This window comes from Leptonotus elevatus, chromosome 10 (genome assembly GCF_054856555.1).
Source record: "Leptonotus elevatus isolate MCC_2025b chromosome 10, RoL_Lele_1.0, whole genome shotgun sequence".
In the NCBI taxonomy this organism is placed as follows: domain Eukaryota; kingdom Metazoa; phylum Chordata; class Actinopteri; order Syngnathiformes; family Syngnathidae; genus Leptonotus; species Leptonotus elevatus.
The window spans coordinates 13884744-13901918 of record NC_141248.1 but is presented as its reverse complement, the minus strand read 5'-3'; the positions used below and the strand labels follow the sequence as shown (position 1 = coordinate 13901918).

The following is a 17175-nucleotide window of genomic DNA, read 5'->3' as shown; positions in this document are numbered from 1 at the left end:
CAAGTCGGCTCAATACGCTTTCTGCCTAACTGCTTAAAACTGTCAATCGAATTGGGAAACATTCAATAAAAAGGGGAGATTCTTGCCACAATGTAACTCTTCCTTGCAATTCAGGGGCTTCCAGGACAAACACTGCCTGGAATACCAGGAGAGCGAGGTGCGCCTGGTGAAAAGGTAAGTGTGAGGGTCCTCACCCGAGACTGAGGGCACTATGGATAAATGTTCTCTTCTAAACTGCTTATTTGTGTAATACAGGGTGGCCGGGGAGACAGAGGGCTTGCTGGCATCAGAGGCGAACGGGTGAGTGGAGTCACATGCAGTCTATATTATAATTGAAATTGTTCACTGGCATAACAGCAAGATATGTTATCATAATTAGGGGGAGGTTGGTGAAGCAGGAGATCCGGGAGAAGATGTGAGTATCAGTTGGCCTAGTTTTTGTTTTGTTTTTTTTCTAAAATGAGTAAGATACTGATGTACGGTGGCAGTGAACTCAACTCACGTCACAATGAGCAGCACTTAAATAGTGAACAACTGTTCGAAAAAATAATAGAGGCTTCAACTGTTTAATGCTACTCCCAGTTGAAGTTTGCTGTCACAACAAATAGAATTACATATTGTGTATTGGAAACAACCACATAACTTTGTGTTAAAGTCTGCTACCACATGGCTAACACATAATGGGTAATTGTAAGCATATATTCTTTATCCTCTATGAAGAGTGGCTAGTATTGCTGCAGCTTACTGGGTAGCAGAGACATTTCCATGTATGTCCAAATGTCAACATTATACTAAGGCATGCACACTGTCACATTGTATTTAAAAATCGGGACCCTCCCTTGATGCCAAATTCTCCCTTGAACCCTACTTTTGAAGCCCTGAATCCTTTAAAACCTGAAGTCACACATTCTGACGGCTGAATTTTTCAACTCAATTTTGTAACAGCTGTTATAAATCGTGACCTGCCTGGAGGCCAAACTCTCCTTTGAAACCTTACTTTGAAGACCTGATGCCTTTAAAACCTAAGGTCACACAAACTGACGGCTGCATTTTTCAATTAAGCCTTGCAACAGCTGTTAAAAATCGTGAACTTCTCTGGAGGCCAAAGTCTTCCATGATACTCTGCAATGACACTTTCAAATTTGAGTTCAAACATTCTGACGGCTGAATCTTCAAACCTCAATTTTGTAACAGCTGTTATAAATCGTGACCTGCCTGGAGGCCAAACTCTTGAAACCCTACTTTGAAGCACTTAAAACACAAGGTCACACCAACTAAAATTTTCAACTAAATTTTGCAACAGCTGTTAAAAAATAAAGTACAAAAATGCTTTTTTTCATGGAAAAAATAAACTTGTATCTCAAGACACCACTGCACTATAAAACTAATGTTCCTGCCTTGCCACTACAGCATGATTTGAGATGCAAATATGATGAGAATTATTTGGTATATGCAGCTTAACCCCCCCCCCCTAAATATTTGATGTTGCTACTCAAGTCCATCTTTTTTGCTTTGCTTGTCCCTCAGGGAAATCAAGGTTCTCCTGGCCCGAAAGGAGATAAGGTGTGTTGTTTATTTTTCTCCTGAAATTTCCATATCATCCGAGCGGAAGTCGTGACACATTTGTGCTGCAGGGCGAAAGGGGCATAGGAATGTTAGGTCCTGCAGGTAACGTTGGACCGCAAGGTTTAAAGGTCAGTAAATATTGTACATGCCAACATATTGGTCCTATTACCACCAGGCTTTCGGTTTTAGAAGCATGCCTCAACATTGTCATTATGTGTTGTATGTAAGGGAGATCTAGGTCTTCCTGGTTCAGCTGGTCCTACAGGGCTGCCGGGGAAGCCCGGGAATAGTGGGCCTCCTGGTTTAAGAGGAGAAAATGGAGAACCAGGAATACTTGGGCCACCAGGAGAGAGGGTTAGTAGACTGTTACACAAAAGTGTGTGTTTTTTTTAAAAAACGTCTCTTTGGTATCGTTGTCAAATAGTAATTTGTCATTTTTAGGGTCTCCAAGGATTTCTGGGCCGGGTGGGAAATATTGGACCTCCTGGTCCTGCTGGACCTACTGGACAAGCTGTGAGTTTAGATCCCATTTTAAAGTTTGCTTAATTTAACTTGCGAGGGGGGGGGGGGAAAGCTCAGCCTAAAAAAAAAAAATGTTTTCCAGGGTTCTCCTGGCGTAAACGGGGTCAAAGGAGACAAGGTAACAATTATCCAACATACATATCACATGCCAGTGAGGCTTATACGAACATACACATCATCTATTTGACCAGGGGGAAACTGGACTTGGTGTGACGGGTCCAAGAGGAGAGAGGGGAGACCCAGGAACCAGAGTAAGCTCTCTGCTATCCAAATAGAAAAAAAACACTGATCTGTATATATTACTGGATAGCCGATAGTCCATACACGCCCCGTGCAAGTCTTGGCCTATCGGCAATCCAGTAGTAGATCTTCATTTTTGAGTGGTGTTTTAGGGGGAAGAGGGACGCCCAGGTTTGGATGGAGAGAGAGGGCTGACGGTGAGTACATACATCACTTGTTGCTATAACTTCAGTGGTTGCTATAATACAAAAATGCAGTGGAACCTCTAAGTTTGAATATACTCCGTTCGCGGACGCTGGTAAATTGTATGTGGTCGTTTCATTGTCAAACTGTCACTATCATAAAACCGTGACCAGGCAATGATTTAAGCAACATTTGAATTCCAAGCTGTCATATAAATGTTGATTGTAAAACCTACAAGCAATAAAATGGTGACCCTTAAATAATAGATGACAAACATAAAAAGTGAGATTAGTGAGTTTCAAGGTGAATTACTTCTTGAGAGACTCAATGCAGCTCACTATGGAGTTGGCGGGGTGTCTTTATTCTTAAATGACTGCTTCACAGTATTGCTCGTATCTCTTTAGACACAGGAAAAACATGTTCCGCTTTTTTTCACTGAAATATTTTTCAAACTTTCTCTAAAGAGAGTTTTTTTTTAAGTGCTTTAAAAATAAGTTGAGTTGCCTTGAGGAAAAGCATCCTGAGAAACATCATGCGTGGTGATGATGATGATAGTTCGAAATCTGGCCTTATGATTATATGTGTGTGTGTGTGTGTGTGTGTGTGTTTTAATTTAAATAAATGCTGGTCAAAATTTGTATTCAGTACGGTTACAGTTACAGTACGGTTTTATTTTGGCGATAAAGCACCGCTCATATTAGGGGCCAACCTGCTTTGTTGCATTCTTCACCATGCGGAAATATATAAGGTCTGTAGATTTTATCAAGCAATGCTCACTGATAAGTCAAATAATGCAACATTATGAATCCAGACAAAAATGTCCCTACTTTTTTTCTTATCACAAGTAGATCTGAATATCACCATACTTGCACGAGTTCTGTGTGAGTTATTATTATTTGTATGATATTTTTAGCTGCTTTTATTTGTTTCGTCTCTGGTGTTTCCTTACAGCAAAGTAAAATAGTGCATCTCTTGGGTGGGTTAGCATTGGGGTTTCGTTTGATGAATAATCATAATATTAATATTACGGTGTGAAATAAGTAATAAATACATGCTTCCAAGTTCCTTCAACAAATTGATTTTATCTTAGAGTATCACTCAGCTAATCTCACATCAGGGGGAAAAAAAACTTTATTTATTCAAGTAAGGTTGAACTATTTCTAGTAGTTTAACATTTTTCCCTACTTTTGTTAAGAGTATGAAAACTTAAAAATATATACATTGTATTAGAACAGATATCAAATTTGTGATTAAATGCAAGTTAACTAGTTTAAAAAAAAAAGATTATTATTATTATTTTATTTTTATTTTTTTAAAGAAAAGATTATTAAAAATTAGGGGCATCAGGCGATTAAAATTTGTAGTCGTAATTAATCGCATGACTTCACTAGTTAACTCACGATTAATCACAAATTGTATATCTATTCTAAATGTACCCCCCAATTTTTTTTCTAGGTTTTCATACTCTTGTTAACAAAAATGAAAGAAAAAAAAAAGTTAAACTAATAGAAATTGTTCAAATTAATTTTTGACGTCTATAGCTGTCAATGACAGTGAATAAGTTAATGAATTGTATTACACAGACATGGTGTCATTAAAATGTACAGACCAATTGCAATCAAAAAGTGATTTATTGACAAACTTGTGAAATTGTTGTGGGATGTATTTGTTTAATTATTTGCTGGCAATTTTTATTTGAGTCATCCTGTATCTCGTGTATCAAGTGTTTGTTTACCTCATTATATTTCTTAAAATAGATAAATTACTTTGATGTCTTGTATTCCTTATCAAGCTATGATTTGAGATAAACTCCGTTTTACCAGACATATTACCCACGGCTTCAATTGCATAAAGTATTGGTATTGGGAAATTAAATATGTGTGGTGTGTATATATATATATATATATATATATATATATATATATATATATATATATATATAAACATACAGTATATATAGTAATTAAATAAATAAATAGGCCAGCTGCAACAGAAACATAGCATAGTTTGGTGCAATGAAAAGCTGTTGTATATTTTGTATATAAGCAGCAGAAGAATCATGACGCTTTTCATTGTGAAGCTCTGTATAATTGTGTTTATGTCTGTGTGTGTGTGTGTGTTTGTGTGCGCCCATCCATCAGGGTCCAGCAGGGTTGCGCGGCATTCGGGGAGAGAAGGTGAATACTAATGACAGTCCTTTTCCCATTTGTTCATGTCATCATGCGAGCATCACCCCATAAGCATTCTGCTCATGTTAATTAAAGTCCAAGGATGAAATGTTTTGCTCTTTTTGTTATTGTTTGTCTTCAGGGAGATATTGCCCTGCAAGGGGACAAAGGAGAGAAGGTGTGTGCATGTTAATATCTAATAAGCGCCACTGCAGTGGTTTGCCCGTCGCTTTCCTGCAGTGATTTATATGCATAAAGCCAAACAAACACTTGATGTAAGACATACTGACAGACTGCTTCAGGAGATTAAAAAAAAAGAGTTCATAAAGTGCATAAAGAGTTTATAATTACACTCAATGTTAATGTAGTGGGAGTTCACTAGTGAAACATTACACATATTTCCTCATATCTTGATATCCTGCAATATTTTTCATCATAGGGGGACACCATGCTGATTGGGGGACCTCCAGGAGAAAAGGGCAATACAGGAGAACAAGTCAGTGAATCACACAATTGGCACATCATTAACCAAAATGGTTTCATATCGTTAAATTCAACTCTATCAAATAGTTCACCGTCTTTCAATTTTTTTTTTTAGGGTGACAGAGGGCCCAAAGGTGTGCAAGGAGAAAAAGGAGGAAAGGGTCAAGAGGGACCACCAGGGGAGCAGGTAATTGTGTCAGCTACCTGGAAGACATTTTTGTCCTGCAAGACACGTCATCCTTCCGCAAACTAAAATTTTAAGTGCCACTCTATTTACATCATTAAAAATAATTCCCACTCTAATATTCAATAAACACTTGGAACGGTGTGGAAAATTCAGCATATTGTCACTGCCATGTGAAAAACACTTATGTCCATTTTTTCCCCCATTTTTTGATTTTTAGGTTTTTGGGATGTCTGCATTCATTTTTTCATTAAAAAAAATATATTTTGGGGATGAAACGTTTTTTCATTTGTTTTAATGTTTTTGGGATGATACTGTTTTATTTATTTATTTATTTGTACCTTTTTTTTTATGTAATTGGGATGAAACTGAATGCAGACATCCCAAAAACCTAAAAAGAAAAAATTGGGGAGTAATGGACATAAGTGTTTTTCACATAGCAGTGACGGTATGCTTTATTGTGAAGCACGAAACATCTGTGTATTGCTTAACCTTGACAGTTAAGATACTCATTCATTGAAATACTTTGATGATGAATTTGAGAATAATTACGTACAAAAAAATAAATGAATACTAAATAAATGTATGCCTTAAATAGAACATATAGTATTTATTTATATCTTGCTTATTGTTATTCCTTTTTTTTTAGCTCCTTTCCAATAAAAAAAAAGTGTTGATTCAAAAGTTATTCTGATTTCAGGTGTTGTACTCTCTGCTTTCATGAACAAACGAAACAAAATTATAATTGTCAACATCTTCTGACTGTCCCTCAATGCACTGATCATCAGGGGCTGACAGGAGAGCCCGGGGAAAGAGGATCCAATGGATTCCCTGGCGCTCGCGGTCCTGGTGGACAGAAGGCAAGCAACGGCGCTCCGCATGGATGATCGTTATAATTAAACTGCATTGGAATTAATAGCATAGCCAGATAGTTCTTGGTGCAGATCATCATCCCCCTGCTCTAATTACTATAATTGTGACTTTTGTCTACAGGGAGAAGCAGGCCCGGCCGGCGTGCCCGGTGAAGCGGTCGGTTTCCTTACATCCAAAAATCTTTCCAATTCGGCATAGTCTATATTTGGCTTGGCGCCGCAAAGCGTGTAGAACAACGGGTGAGTGTGCGTGTTGTGTTATTCTTGCAGGGTTTGTCTGGGAAAGACGGGCTGCTCGGGCACAAGGGCGACAAAGGAGAGATTGGCATATTCGGAATGAGAGGAATGAAGGTGAGTTTGTGGCATGTGGTTTCAAGCGTCAAATGTCTTTCAGGGGTGGATGATGCGACGAGCAACTGCATGACAGCATGAAATTGATCAGACTGAAGATAATTAATGTAAATTGTACCTAACAGAATAACAAAGTTCCAAAGAACGTGTTTGGTCAACAATGGGGTAAGGAAAAAAAACAATTAAATCTTGATCGGAATCAAAGCGGATACAGGAAATCATTTTGAATGTTTTCCTCTTGAATTATGCAAAATGAATAAACCAGACCGTCCCACAGTCAACACAAAATAATTGCATTTTTGCCCCCTGACTACAATCCATGTAGAGATTAGCAAGGCACCAAAGCCCCCCCACCAAATCCTCTAAATCAATTTATTGGTGGGGGTTGCCCACTTCAAGAAGCAGATGTGCTTCTGCCATGCCGAGACTCTACGTGCCACATTTACTCAGGAAATGAAAGAAGCCATTTCGATTGGCCATGAATAAAGTCGGCTGTGCCCACTCCCACAGCAGCACAGCTCTCCCTCTCACGAATCCACCGGCCTGTTTTCGTCTGCGATATTACCAACATTGGGTCTAACCTGCCCCCGCGCTCTTGGTGCAGAATTTACACCGGTCACAAACCTGTAAGTTAATTTCTGAACAACAGAATAAAATAAATGACAAAAAAAAAAACTTGTTAGGATTACTTTCAGGAACGTATAAGAATTCTTGCTTTAGCTATCTAATTTTAAAAACATCCATACAAGTGTGAAATACATTGTATTGTCTGTATATTAAAGTATTATTTTATATAATAACTGCATGCCATTGTCAGGGGATTCACTGTAAATTGTTTATATGTCTCAGTCCGCTGCTGCTCTTTTGCGGCTGCCTTGCCACTTTTATCTATAAGTGCCCCCTCAATAATCATTATCACGTACAATTGTCATGTCCATTTGCTTTGTGGGACTCAGTACGGACGCCGGCGCATGTGTGTGTGTGCGTGTGAGAAAGCGCATCAGCCTTGGTGGCCGTTGAAAGGACTGATGGCCTATGGATGGACGGCCGGGGTGCATTTTTATCCCCTTTGTTACTTAAAAGCCTCTCCGTGTCTCTCACCATGATGAACTTATGTGCGTTTCCAGGGCGACCGAGGATCCAAGGGGCTTTGTGGAGGCGATGGGCCCAAAGGAGAGAAGGTGAAGGATGAGCAGAAAAAGAAAAACCACAACAACATTGCCTTTGTACATTAAATATGACAAACATTGCTTACGTTCGCTTAAATTCAGAGTTGGAAAGTGTTAAAGTGGCTTAATATTAATAGACTGTCCTTCAATCTCAAGAAGACATAGTAGATATTGCTAAAAGACAAGAATGAAAAATGATGTATCATTAAAAAAAAATAGACAGAATGACAATTCAAAGGGTAAAATAAACTAAATATTTAGGAATCATGATTGATGAAGCTCTTACCTGGAAGTCACTTAAATTATGCAAAAGGAAAAAATGGCAAAAGCCATTTGTGGTGCTACTTACAGTAAACAAATATTGTTGACATTATACAATGTACAATGTAATGATTGTCCCATATTTAACATGAAAAACTTGGACACGAGTTGTGTTTATTTTACAGACTAGACCCCTCAAACGCATTTAAACACAATTCATCATTTATTTTATTTTAAAATGGTACAATGTACACGGCTGATAAAAAAATATATATGCTAAAAAAAAAAGCCTTTAAAACACTAATCAACTACATTCTGAAGTCAACAGAAGTCTTTAAAATAACAACATTTAGAACAATGCAATGACAATGAATAAAAGGTGGGACGTTAAAAAAGCAACTTTATTAATGGAACAAAAGAGTTAAGGTCAAAATCTCATGAAAGAGGAAGTCAAGTCCAATTTTTTTGGAAATGAAGTATGAATGAAGCCACAAAATCCCTGCGTTTTTAACCCTTCTCTGGGGGCAGCCATTTTGCCCATTGCTTTGGACTAAAAATGACATCACAGTGCCTAAAGGCTCAGATAACGACTAATCATGGTTCACCTGCTTTTTTGGGCTTGGTCATGTGACCTCCGTAAGCTGAGCTGTGATTGGTCCTTACTTGAGCCCTGAGCAACTGTGATGCCATTTTCAGTCGAAAGCGAGTTGCAAAATGGCCGCCTCCTGACATGGATAAAAACGGGTAATTTTGCTGCTTAACTATTATTCCATAAATGCAATATGAAAACATATATACAATGAACCAATAGAAATGTACTGGTATGTGTTTGTAATCAGGGTGATAATGGCTTCCATGGGCGACCAGGCCTCGCAGGAAGGAAAGGTGATCAGGTATGGCAACTAGCAAAGCAAGTATGACAGGTTTTACTGTTGCTGGTGATGGTACCTTAAGTGTGTTTTTGTTTCCAGGGGGATGTGGGCCCATCCGGCACCCCGGGAATCCCAGGAAAAGAGGGAATAATCGGTCCCAAGGTGAGTTCAGTGATCTGATAAAAGTAGCGAAGTGTTTTAATGTTCAATAACACCTCATTGTCTTTGCAGGGGGACCGTGGCTTTGACGGGGTCGAGGGCACCAAAGGAACTCAGGGCGACAAAGGTGAAAGGGTGAGGGAGCGCGTCCACCTCAACGTTTTGTTCATCTAACGGCAAGAAATACAAAATGAACGGAGCCTGTGAACCATGCAGGGTCCGCCTGGTGTCCCCGGTCCCCCGGGGCCCAGAGGAGCGGACGGGCCGCCTGGACTGACTGGCTCCCAGGGAACGGCTGGTGCTAAAGGCCCTGAAGGGCTCCAAGGACAGAAGGTGATGAGTCACAACTTTATTATGATATAAAGTGAGCAATTAAAACATTAGCAGTCGTCACTGGAAAGAAAAAAAAAATAGTTGAAAAAAAAATAGTTGAAAACAAAGTAGCGTTTTTTGTTATATTTTGAGTGAGTGCTGTGTGTTGTCGCTCGTGCCGTGATTGACAGTTTGATGAGGCCTGACTTTGACCCGCTTGTCTACTTCATCATCAAGCTCATAAATAAAAAAGCTCTTGACAGGAGAGCAATATCTGGCTTATGATTGCACTTACTTTCCCCAGCTGAGATGCAAGGTTCTCTTTTTTTTTTTAGTTTGTCCTGAAAGCAGGAAGTTGAACTTCAGGTAGAGAAAGATTACATTTAGTAGACATCAATATGTGGATGTTTGAAGCCATTATGTTAATTGCATGTATTTATGGATGGCACTGCTTGTGGATAATGAGTCATCTGCCTGCAGGCTTGACTTGAAGAGCTCCAATATATGTTACATTGTGTCAACTGTTGTTCTATTTTCCGTGCTAGGGAGAGCGAGGTCCTGCTGGTCCCGCCATGGTGGGTCCACGTGGTGTTCCCGGGATCCCAGGGGAACGCGGAGAGTCGGTTTGTGGTTTTCTTTAATTATGACTTTCTAATTGAGTTAGCAACTGATATAGCTCTATCTTTCTATTTGTTGATAAAATATAGATTTTTAATAGGGGTGTCGAAATGAGTGCGTTCATTTTGAGTTCATTGAAATTTCCTGTAACGCCACCAATTTTTTTTAACGCATGATTAATGACCACCCCTTACTTGGAAAGCCTGTACTGCGGGAATTCCAGTCGCAACGCAGCAGACACGTCCACGGCAAAATTTACAAGTATTGAATTTGTATTTTACAATTTAAAAAATGTGCAGAATTTCACAAGTTACTTCATGGTAAAGATTAGATAGCTCTTAATATGAAAATAAAAATGCACTGAGCTGTCACCAACGTCTTAAAAATGCAATTTTGCCATCTAGTGGCAGAAAAATGACCTCAACACAAATCAATATCGCACTTGTTTTTACAGTACAGTACGTCTTTTTAATTTTGATAAAATTACAAAAATGCAGCCATATTTATATTCGTTTAACATTTGTTCCCACTTTTATGTTAACAAAAGTATGACAACTTATATAAATATAAAAATTATTTTCTTATACATTTTATTGTAGATTTAGAACAGATATAAAATGTGCGATAAATCGTGAGTTAACTATTGAAGTCGTGATTAACTGCGATTAAAAAATGTAATTGCCTGACACCCCTAATTTTTATTCGAACAATGAAATGAATGAATAAATTCACTTACATTTTTCCAGACTATGAATCATTCTGTCTGTTTGGGTTTTTTTTTTGGACTGAGCTTCTCTGCTTCAGGATTCATGTCTTCCTCCTCCATTTGTGTGCCTCTAATCCGGTTTATAGGCAATTACATGATTTTCTATCAGTTCTATTTCAAATTCTGAAGAGGGTTTATGCTGAATTAACCTTTCGCTTTGACTTTGCATTTAGTTGAGCGTCAAATGAATGAATGTGCTGCGGGCCACTCTGTGGGTCGTGCACGTCCTAATACCTGCCCATGTTGTAGGGGGAGATGGGCCCAGATGGCGCCAAGGGAGAGAGAGGAGAGCCGGGCATGACGGTCAGTACTTCAGCCCAAGGCTCATTCTGAAGACTGGAACACAATCCTCACAAATAGTTGTGACACACATTTTTAAGTGTTTCATTATTTCTGTTTCTTATTTGTGATTCAGGAGACCGACGTCAGAGAGTACGTTCGCACGGAAATGAGTCAGCACTGTGGTAAGTCTTGGATGCAGTTTGCATTGCTAATTCATATGTGCGCTGTCCCCAAATTGAACTTCAGCTAAGATGGCCGCGTATGACTCAACTGTCACAACTCGACTCAAAAGTCTTACTCAACTACAGTACAGCAATGTCACCACTCTTTTGAACTGACCTTTTTTTCTTTTCTTTTTTTTTGCTCTCTCTCTTTTTGCTGGTTGTCCGTCCTGTCTGTAATCTGTCTGCTGAGTAGCATGTGGAGGTGAGTGAGCCGTCGAACCGCATCACGAGCTGGGGGTTGGGTGGGGGACACAGGCTGTGGCTCAGTATGAGTCATATTGCACATACAGTATGCTGCAGCAGGCTGTGCATTAACAGCAGGCGGTGTAGTGTAATGTGCATCAACTGATTTAAATGCATCCTAATGTTGTGTCCAGAAAGTGATCGATAACTCTTTTGTTAACTTTCTTGAAATATCATCATTAGGGTCACAGGTGATGGTTTAGAACAGTGACCACACACTTCCTTACCAGATGTATGACAAACATACTATTTGGACAAATTGGACAAAATACGTACAAAATATGTGTTCTTGATATATATATATTTTTGATAATACATTATTCAATGCATGTGTTGAATTACCCTATCATAACTCATCAACAAAGGTTTTGAAGCAAACAGCACAATAACCACATACTGTATTTTTTTTTCAATGCAAAGGGCTCTCTTCAAAAAAATAACATTCAAGGATGTAACAAAACTGCTGAATAAGAAACCAACCTTAAGTGCAAGAATTCATTTCGTACATTTTTTCGCAAAAATCAACCAACTCACTCTAAATTTTTATATTATTGAGGTGCTATGTTTCCGCAAATTATTAAGACGAGTTACGTTGTAGTAAGAGATACATGTCTGCCATCTAGTGGTGAATGGTGACATTGCTCTTTTTAATTTTGTTCCCCTTTCTTCCGGGATTTCCCCTAATTTATCCTAATTTTCCATGGAAAACATATATGAAATGTTTATCAGCATTTTATGATTTTTTTTTTAATCCCCAAAAATATGTTTAGTTTTTTTTTAAATTACAAAAAAAACATGTTTTTTTAATCAATCAATCAATCAATCAATTAATCAATTGGTGTTCTGTTTGGACAGAATAAAAAAAAAATATTATGTCATGCGCACACAATCAGAGGAAAAGCTCAATGTCTGCCATCTGGAGGTGAATGGGGATATTGCACTTAAAACTAAAGACTCCTGCATATTCGGAGATGATTTATTTATTTTTTTCTCAAAAAATGTTTTTTACAAAACAATTTAGTTTTTCTTTATTACTCAACCAATCAATCAATCAACCAAATCAGTGTGCAGTTGCGGTTAGATCAGATTAATAAAAAAAAACACACACACAATCAGAGGGAAATGTGTTATAAGGGCTAAAAATCTCGTTGGGATCTTATTCACTACAATTAGATGATGCAGTTTTAATAAACCATGTTAGACATTATGTGGCCATTTTTAAGAGATTTGTTTACTGAATCAACGACCTGCCAGAAATAAATAATTATAAAAACTTTGATAAGCACTAAATATATTGACCAAATCTGATCAATATATCTCATCCATTGCTAATAAGTTCCAGTAAAAGCGCTAATAGATATTCTATAATGATGCTTCGTTTTGACTTGCAAATTTCATTACATTTTCATTTATTATTAAATAGAGGTATAAATGTAACAATAACCTACCTATTGATTAATGTGGCATAATACTGTCAACAAAATGAATAAACCTTTTTGTTGTTAACTATAACATGCATTCATAATTAATTCAGACAATGTGTATAATTAGCAAAATTCAGATCCATGTCTCAAAATAAACACACTAGTTTATCAATATGCATTACCACTGAGAATGAGGCCAAATCAATCATTTCAGCCATGATTTATTTATTGCCACACGTGTAGTGATGGCGTGCTCAATAATGTACATGCGTGCCGTTGCATGTCATGGATGACCCTCGTGTCTGTTTCACGTGTCGGAATGTTCGAATGACTTTTGTGGTGACTTTGGGTTGGTTTGTCGATTTTCTGAGCTTCTGTCCTTTTCTCTGTGGTGGAAACGCTTACCGGCTGCCTCTCTCCACTCTGTTTGCTCTCCTTCGGTGCCTCCTTTCGTCCTCCGTGTCCTGTAGCTCTCTCGGCGTCCGGTTCCGTCACTCGTTCCCAGCCCGTGGCGGTGGAGCAACTCGCGGCCCGGAAGGCTGTGAAGGGTGAGTGCGTCCGTCGACCCGCTTGGTGGCTTTTGTGTTTGTTTGTCCGGCCCGTGTGCCTGCCCTCACAGTTGGACCGAATCATTGGTGGGGGTTGTATACGTGTGTATGTATATATATATATATATATATATATATATATATATATATATATATTTCCAGGTGTGAACAGACAGATTTCACCATTTGGATGTGTAGCATGTTGCCACTGCTCTTTTCAGGCCGTGAGCTGCGCGTGGTGATGAACACCAACGACCCCGACTACGAGCACATCTACTCCATCGAGAACTACGACGACCCCTTAGATGAGCTGCTGTATTTCCCTCCTGCTGACAATCAGACTGACGGTATTGGACTTGGCCTGGAGCACTTCATTTCACAAGTGGCGGGAGTTGGGGGGGGGCTTTTATGAGCAAATGATTGATCATCCCTCTTGTGTTTGACAGTCAGAGTTGAGTGACATATGCAATGACAGTAACGCATAAGTAGGCATGTGATTAAATATCCAATGGCAACAATGAACAAAAAATAAATAAATCTGTAAAATGTTATTCTTGCCAATAAGATTAGTAAACCCAAAATAGAAAGGAAGTTATTTTTGGTTTTTAAAAAGTGCACATTCATTTGTACGTATGATTTAGGCATCCATTTTCTATACCACTTATCATTTTTTCAGCTGTGCCACAACCAGCATCCATCTTAATATGCTGTTGCCACCTGTCTATGATGCGTTCAAGGGCCCCTTGAAAAAACACAATAGGGCATGTTTAGATGAAATTGAAATATTTTAATGGCTGTAAGATTCCGTCAACTGTTGTAACTTGTGACCATTCAATCACTGATCCCTGCTGCAACCGGTGTTTCCACAGATGAGCCTGACAAACAGAAAACGGTCAAAGGTGAAGGCAAAAACGCACCCAACGTCGTGCGAGTTGGTGGAGAGAGAGGAGGCAAAGTTCCGGCTTTGAAAGCAGCCAAGCCCAGAACGGTCAGGTCCATCAAAAAGAAACAAGGCCAAGGTAGGAAAGGGAATCAGAATGCTGAGGATAGAAATGTTTGGGTATATCACACACTCTGAAAACAGTTGAGTCAAAAAGGGACCAACCCACGACTTGATTCGATTTGACCAAACTTTCTGAGTTGTTACAAAACGGCCCAATTTTGGATTACCATATTTTCACGACCATAAGGCGCACCGTATTATAAGGCGCAGTCAGGGCCACCAAGTTGACTCTTCCGTACTCTCATGTCTGTCCTCAGTCAGGTCCGCCTATTTTGTATATAAGCAATGTGTCGCGGGAAGTCAGATTTTGGACCTTGGTCCACACACAAGGCGCACCTTACTGTTAGGTGCACCGTCAATTTGGGAAAAAATTTAAGACTTTAAAAGTGCGCCTTATATCCGTTAAAATATGGTATTTAGAAAGTCAAATTTTCCCAAATAGTGGATCTGGGCATTTTTTCACCCAGATTAAGTTATTTTTGACGCAACTCTGTTTAGAATGCAGGTTGTTTTCGATCCAGTAAAACTCAAGGTACACACAACTGCTGGGTCAAAAATGACCCAATATTGTTAAAAAATTAGGCCGACTACCACTTGGATCAATTTGACCCAACTTTCTGGGTTGTTACCAAACAACCACATTTTGGGTTAGTTTGAAAGTCAAATTGTCCTTAGTAGTGGATCAGTGCATTTTTTACCCAAATTGGGTTATTTTTGACTCAACTGTTTTTAGAATGCAGGATGTTTTCGAGCCAGTAAAACTCCAGGTACACTCAACTGCTGGGTCAAAAAAACTCAATATTGTTCAAAAATTAGACTGACTACTAAATGTGTCAAATTGACCCAACTTTGTGGGTTTTTACAAAACAACCCAATTTTGGGTTTGTTAGAAAGTTAAATTGCCCCAAGTAGTGGATCGATCCATTTTTGACACAAATTGGGTTCTTTTTTACTCAACTGTTTTTAGAATGCATGTTGTTTTCGATCCAGTAAAGCTCAAGGTACACTCAACTGCTGTCAAAAATAGCCCAATATTGTTCAAAACTGGACCGATTACTAATTGGCTGCTTGGGTCAATTCGACCCAACTTTCTGGGTTGTTACAAAACAAATTAATTTTGAGTTATTTAGAAAGTTAAATTTTCTTAAGTAGTTAATCGGTCCCTTTTTGACTCAATTTAAGTTATTTTTGACCCAACTGTTTTCAGAGTGCAGACTGTGTATGATCTTGTAAAACTCAAGGTACACTCAACTGCAGTGTCAAAAATAACCCAATATTGTTCAAAAATTAGACCGACTGCTACTTGGGTCAATTTGACCCAACTTTCTGGGTTGTTACAACAACAACATTGGGTTAGTTAGAAAGTCAAATTGTAGGTCGTGGAACTGTGTTCAATCCAGTAGAACGTAAGGTACAAACAAAAGTGTTGAGATACCAACCAATTAATTAATCCATCAGGAAATGATACCAGAGAGAACATTTTGGAACGACTGTGCAGTGCGCGCTCTTAAAACTGCTTAGTCAGAAGTAACTGAAATTGGGTGAAATAGCTAACCCAGCGCCGGGTCTAAAAGGGACTGAGCCAGTGCTGGGTTATCTATACCCATTGGGTTGAGGATTTGACCCAGTCTGTTGAGTCAAGATTTTGATCCAACAATGGGTAAAAACTACCTGGACTGATGAGTTAAAGCTACCGAGTAATGAGTTACATGGTAGGTTATTAGTAAATAATGCAAATTTTATGACCAACATTTTAATTATAATTTACTTGGTTTGATCACATAACTCAAAGGTGTGCTTACTTTATGTTTGGGCTCCCTCTTTTCTTTTTTTCCACATCAGCGCTCGTCACTGCAGCTCCAGCCGAAGCGTGCCTGGTGCCGATGGAGGAAGGCAACTGCGTGCGCTTCACTTTGCGCTGGTACTTCAACAGCCACGTCCAAGCGTGCAGGCCTTTCATCTACAGCGGCTGCGGAGGAAACGACAACCGATTCGTCCACATGGAGGAGTGTGAGGAGGTGTGCCTTGGCAAGGCTCAAGGTAGACGCACACGCACACACACACGCATCACATGCGCTCGTGTGTGTTTGCATTGTTGCTAAGATGTGGGAGGGTATTGAACATTTCAACTGTTCTCCAGGGTCTCCCTTGCTGCAAACAGTCCGGTGATGGTGACCAAGTACTTCTCTACACCAACATCAGCATTTTTATAACATTCTTGTTACATGTCAGTAGTAAATATTCGTTTTTCTTTATTTATTATTATTTCCCAACCGAAAAAAAAAAGAAAAAAAAGGCTACTGTTTATTCAAAACATATTCATACTGAAGACAAGCTTAGCTTTTTTTTAAGTATAACTTTGCATTACTGTTTCGCAAGTACTGTATGGCAGTGATTCACAGCCAATTGTTCACTTTCACTTAATTGGTCCTAAAAAACATTTGGTTACTACAGATAAACTGTCATTTTTGTTTATTTGTCTATGCCAGTGACGTATAGTGGCAGGCAGAACAGGTGTATGCTTGTCCACTAGGTGGCAGAAAGTGTATCCGCCATGGTTACAATTGGAGAATCGGGCATCATGTTTCTGTGATTTTGGGGAAAATGTGTTTCTACGTGTGGATGCATGTTTACTCAACAGAAGGTAGATATAGAGAAAGTAAAAAAAAAATACTGTTTGTTTGTGAGTTTTTTATGGCATTTTGAATAAACTAAATGTAAACTT

General features: G+C 38.8%; 2 protein-coding genes across 3 annotated transcripts in view; both read left to right on the top strand.

Annotated features, from left to right (window-relative positions):
* col7a1 (collagen, type VII, alpha 1) overlaps positions 1 to 13675 on the top strand; it is a 63336-nt gene extending 49661 nt beyond the window's left edge. Inside the window, exons 89-116 of the mRNA XM_086086907.1 lie at positions 115 to 174; positions 256 to 300; positions 380 to 415; positions 1528 to 1563; positions 1635 to 1694; positions 1795 to 1920; positions 2008 to 2079; positions 2171 to 2206; positions 2280 to 2339; positions 2481 to 2525; positions 4653 to 4688; positions 4822 to 4857; positions 5119 to 5175; positions 5278 to 5349; positions 6135 to 6206; positions 6340 to 6375; positions 6489 to 6569; positions 7697 to 7750; positions 8839 to 8892; positions 8971 to 9033; positions 9103 to 9165; positions 9247 to 9363; positions 9888 to 9965; positions 10976 to 11029; positions 11142 to 11190; positions 13370 to 13447; positions 13519 to 13534; positions 13669 to 13675. Coding sequence (XP_085943033.1) covers positions 115 to 174; positions 256 to 300; positions 380 to 415; positions 1528 to 1563; positions 1635 to 1694; positions 1795 to 1920; positions 2008 to 2079; positions 2171 to 2206; positions 2280 to 2339; positions 2481 to 2525; positions 4653 to 4688; positions 4822 to 4857; positions 5119 to 5175; positions 5278 to 5349; positions 6135 to 6206; positions 6340 to 6375; positions 6489 to 6569; positions 7697 to 7750; positions 8839 to 8892; positions 8971 to 9033; positions 9103 to 9165; positions 9247 to 9363; positions 9888 to 9965; positions 10976 to 11029; positions 11142 to 11190; positions 13370 to 13447; positions 13519 to 13534; positions 13669 to 13675 — 1599 coding nt within the window. The remainder of the gene's footprint in view (positions 1 to 114; positions 175 to 255; positions 301 to 379; positions 416 to 1527; positions 1564 to 1634; positions 1695 to 1794; positions 1921 to 2007; positions 2080 to 2170; positions 2207 to 2279; positions 2340 to 2480; positions 2526 to 4652; positions 4689 to 4821; positions 4858 to 5118; positions 5176 to 5277; positions 5350 to 6134; positions 6207 to 6339; positions 6376 to 6488; positions 6570 to 7696; positions 7751 to 8838; positions 8893 to 8970; positions 9034 to 9102; positions 9166 to 9246; positions 9364 to 9887; positions 9966 to 10975; positions 11030 to 11141; positions 11191 to 13369; positions 13448 to 13518; positions 13535 to 13668) is intronic.
* Positions 11386 to 17175, top strand: LOC147167200 (uncharacterized). 2 transcript variants are annotated; one of them, XM_086086849.1, is made up of 6 exons: positions 11386 to 11434; positions 13370 to 13447; positions 13669 to 13794; positions 14317 to 14466; positions 16293 to 16490; positions 16591 to 17175. In XM_086086849.1, exons 3-6 carry the CDS (start codon positions 13689 to 13691, stop codon positions 16617 to 16619), a joined length of 483 nt encoding a protein of 160 aa, XP_085942975.1. In that variant the 5' UTR covers positions 11386 to 11434; positions 13370 to 13447; positions 13669 to 13688; the 3' UTR covers positions 16620 to 17175. The 2 variants fall into 2 exon arrangements, with proteins under 2 accessions (XP_085942975.1, XP_085942974.1); XM_086086848.1 differs by lacking the exon at positions 11386 to 11434 and having other exon boundaries at positions 13315 to 13447.

Excerpts from the sequence above, each read along its gene's own strand:
- LOC147167200 (XM_086086849.1), top strand. The coding sequence starts at position 13,689 with ATGAACACCAACGACCCCGACTACGAGCACATCTACTCCATCGAGAAC. Across the intron at positions 13,795-14,316 it reads TGCTGACAATCAGACTGACG|ATGAGCCTGACAAACAGAAA; the intron begins GTATTGGACTTG and ends GTGTTTCCACAG. Across the intron at positions 14,467-16,292 it reads CAAAAAGAAACAAGGCCAAG|CGCTCGTCACTGCAGCTCCA; the intron begins GTAGGAAAGGGA and ends TTTCCACATCAG.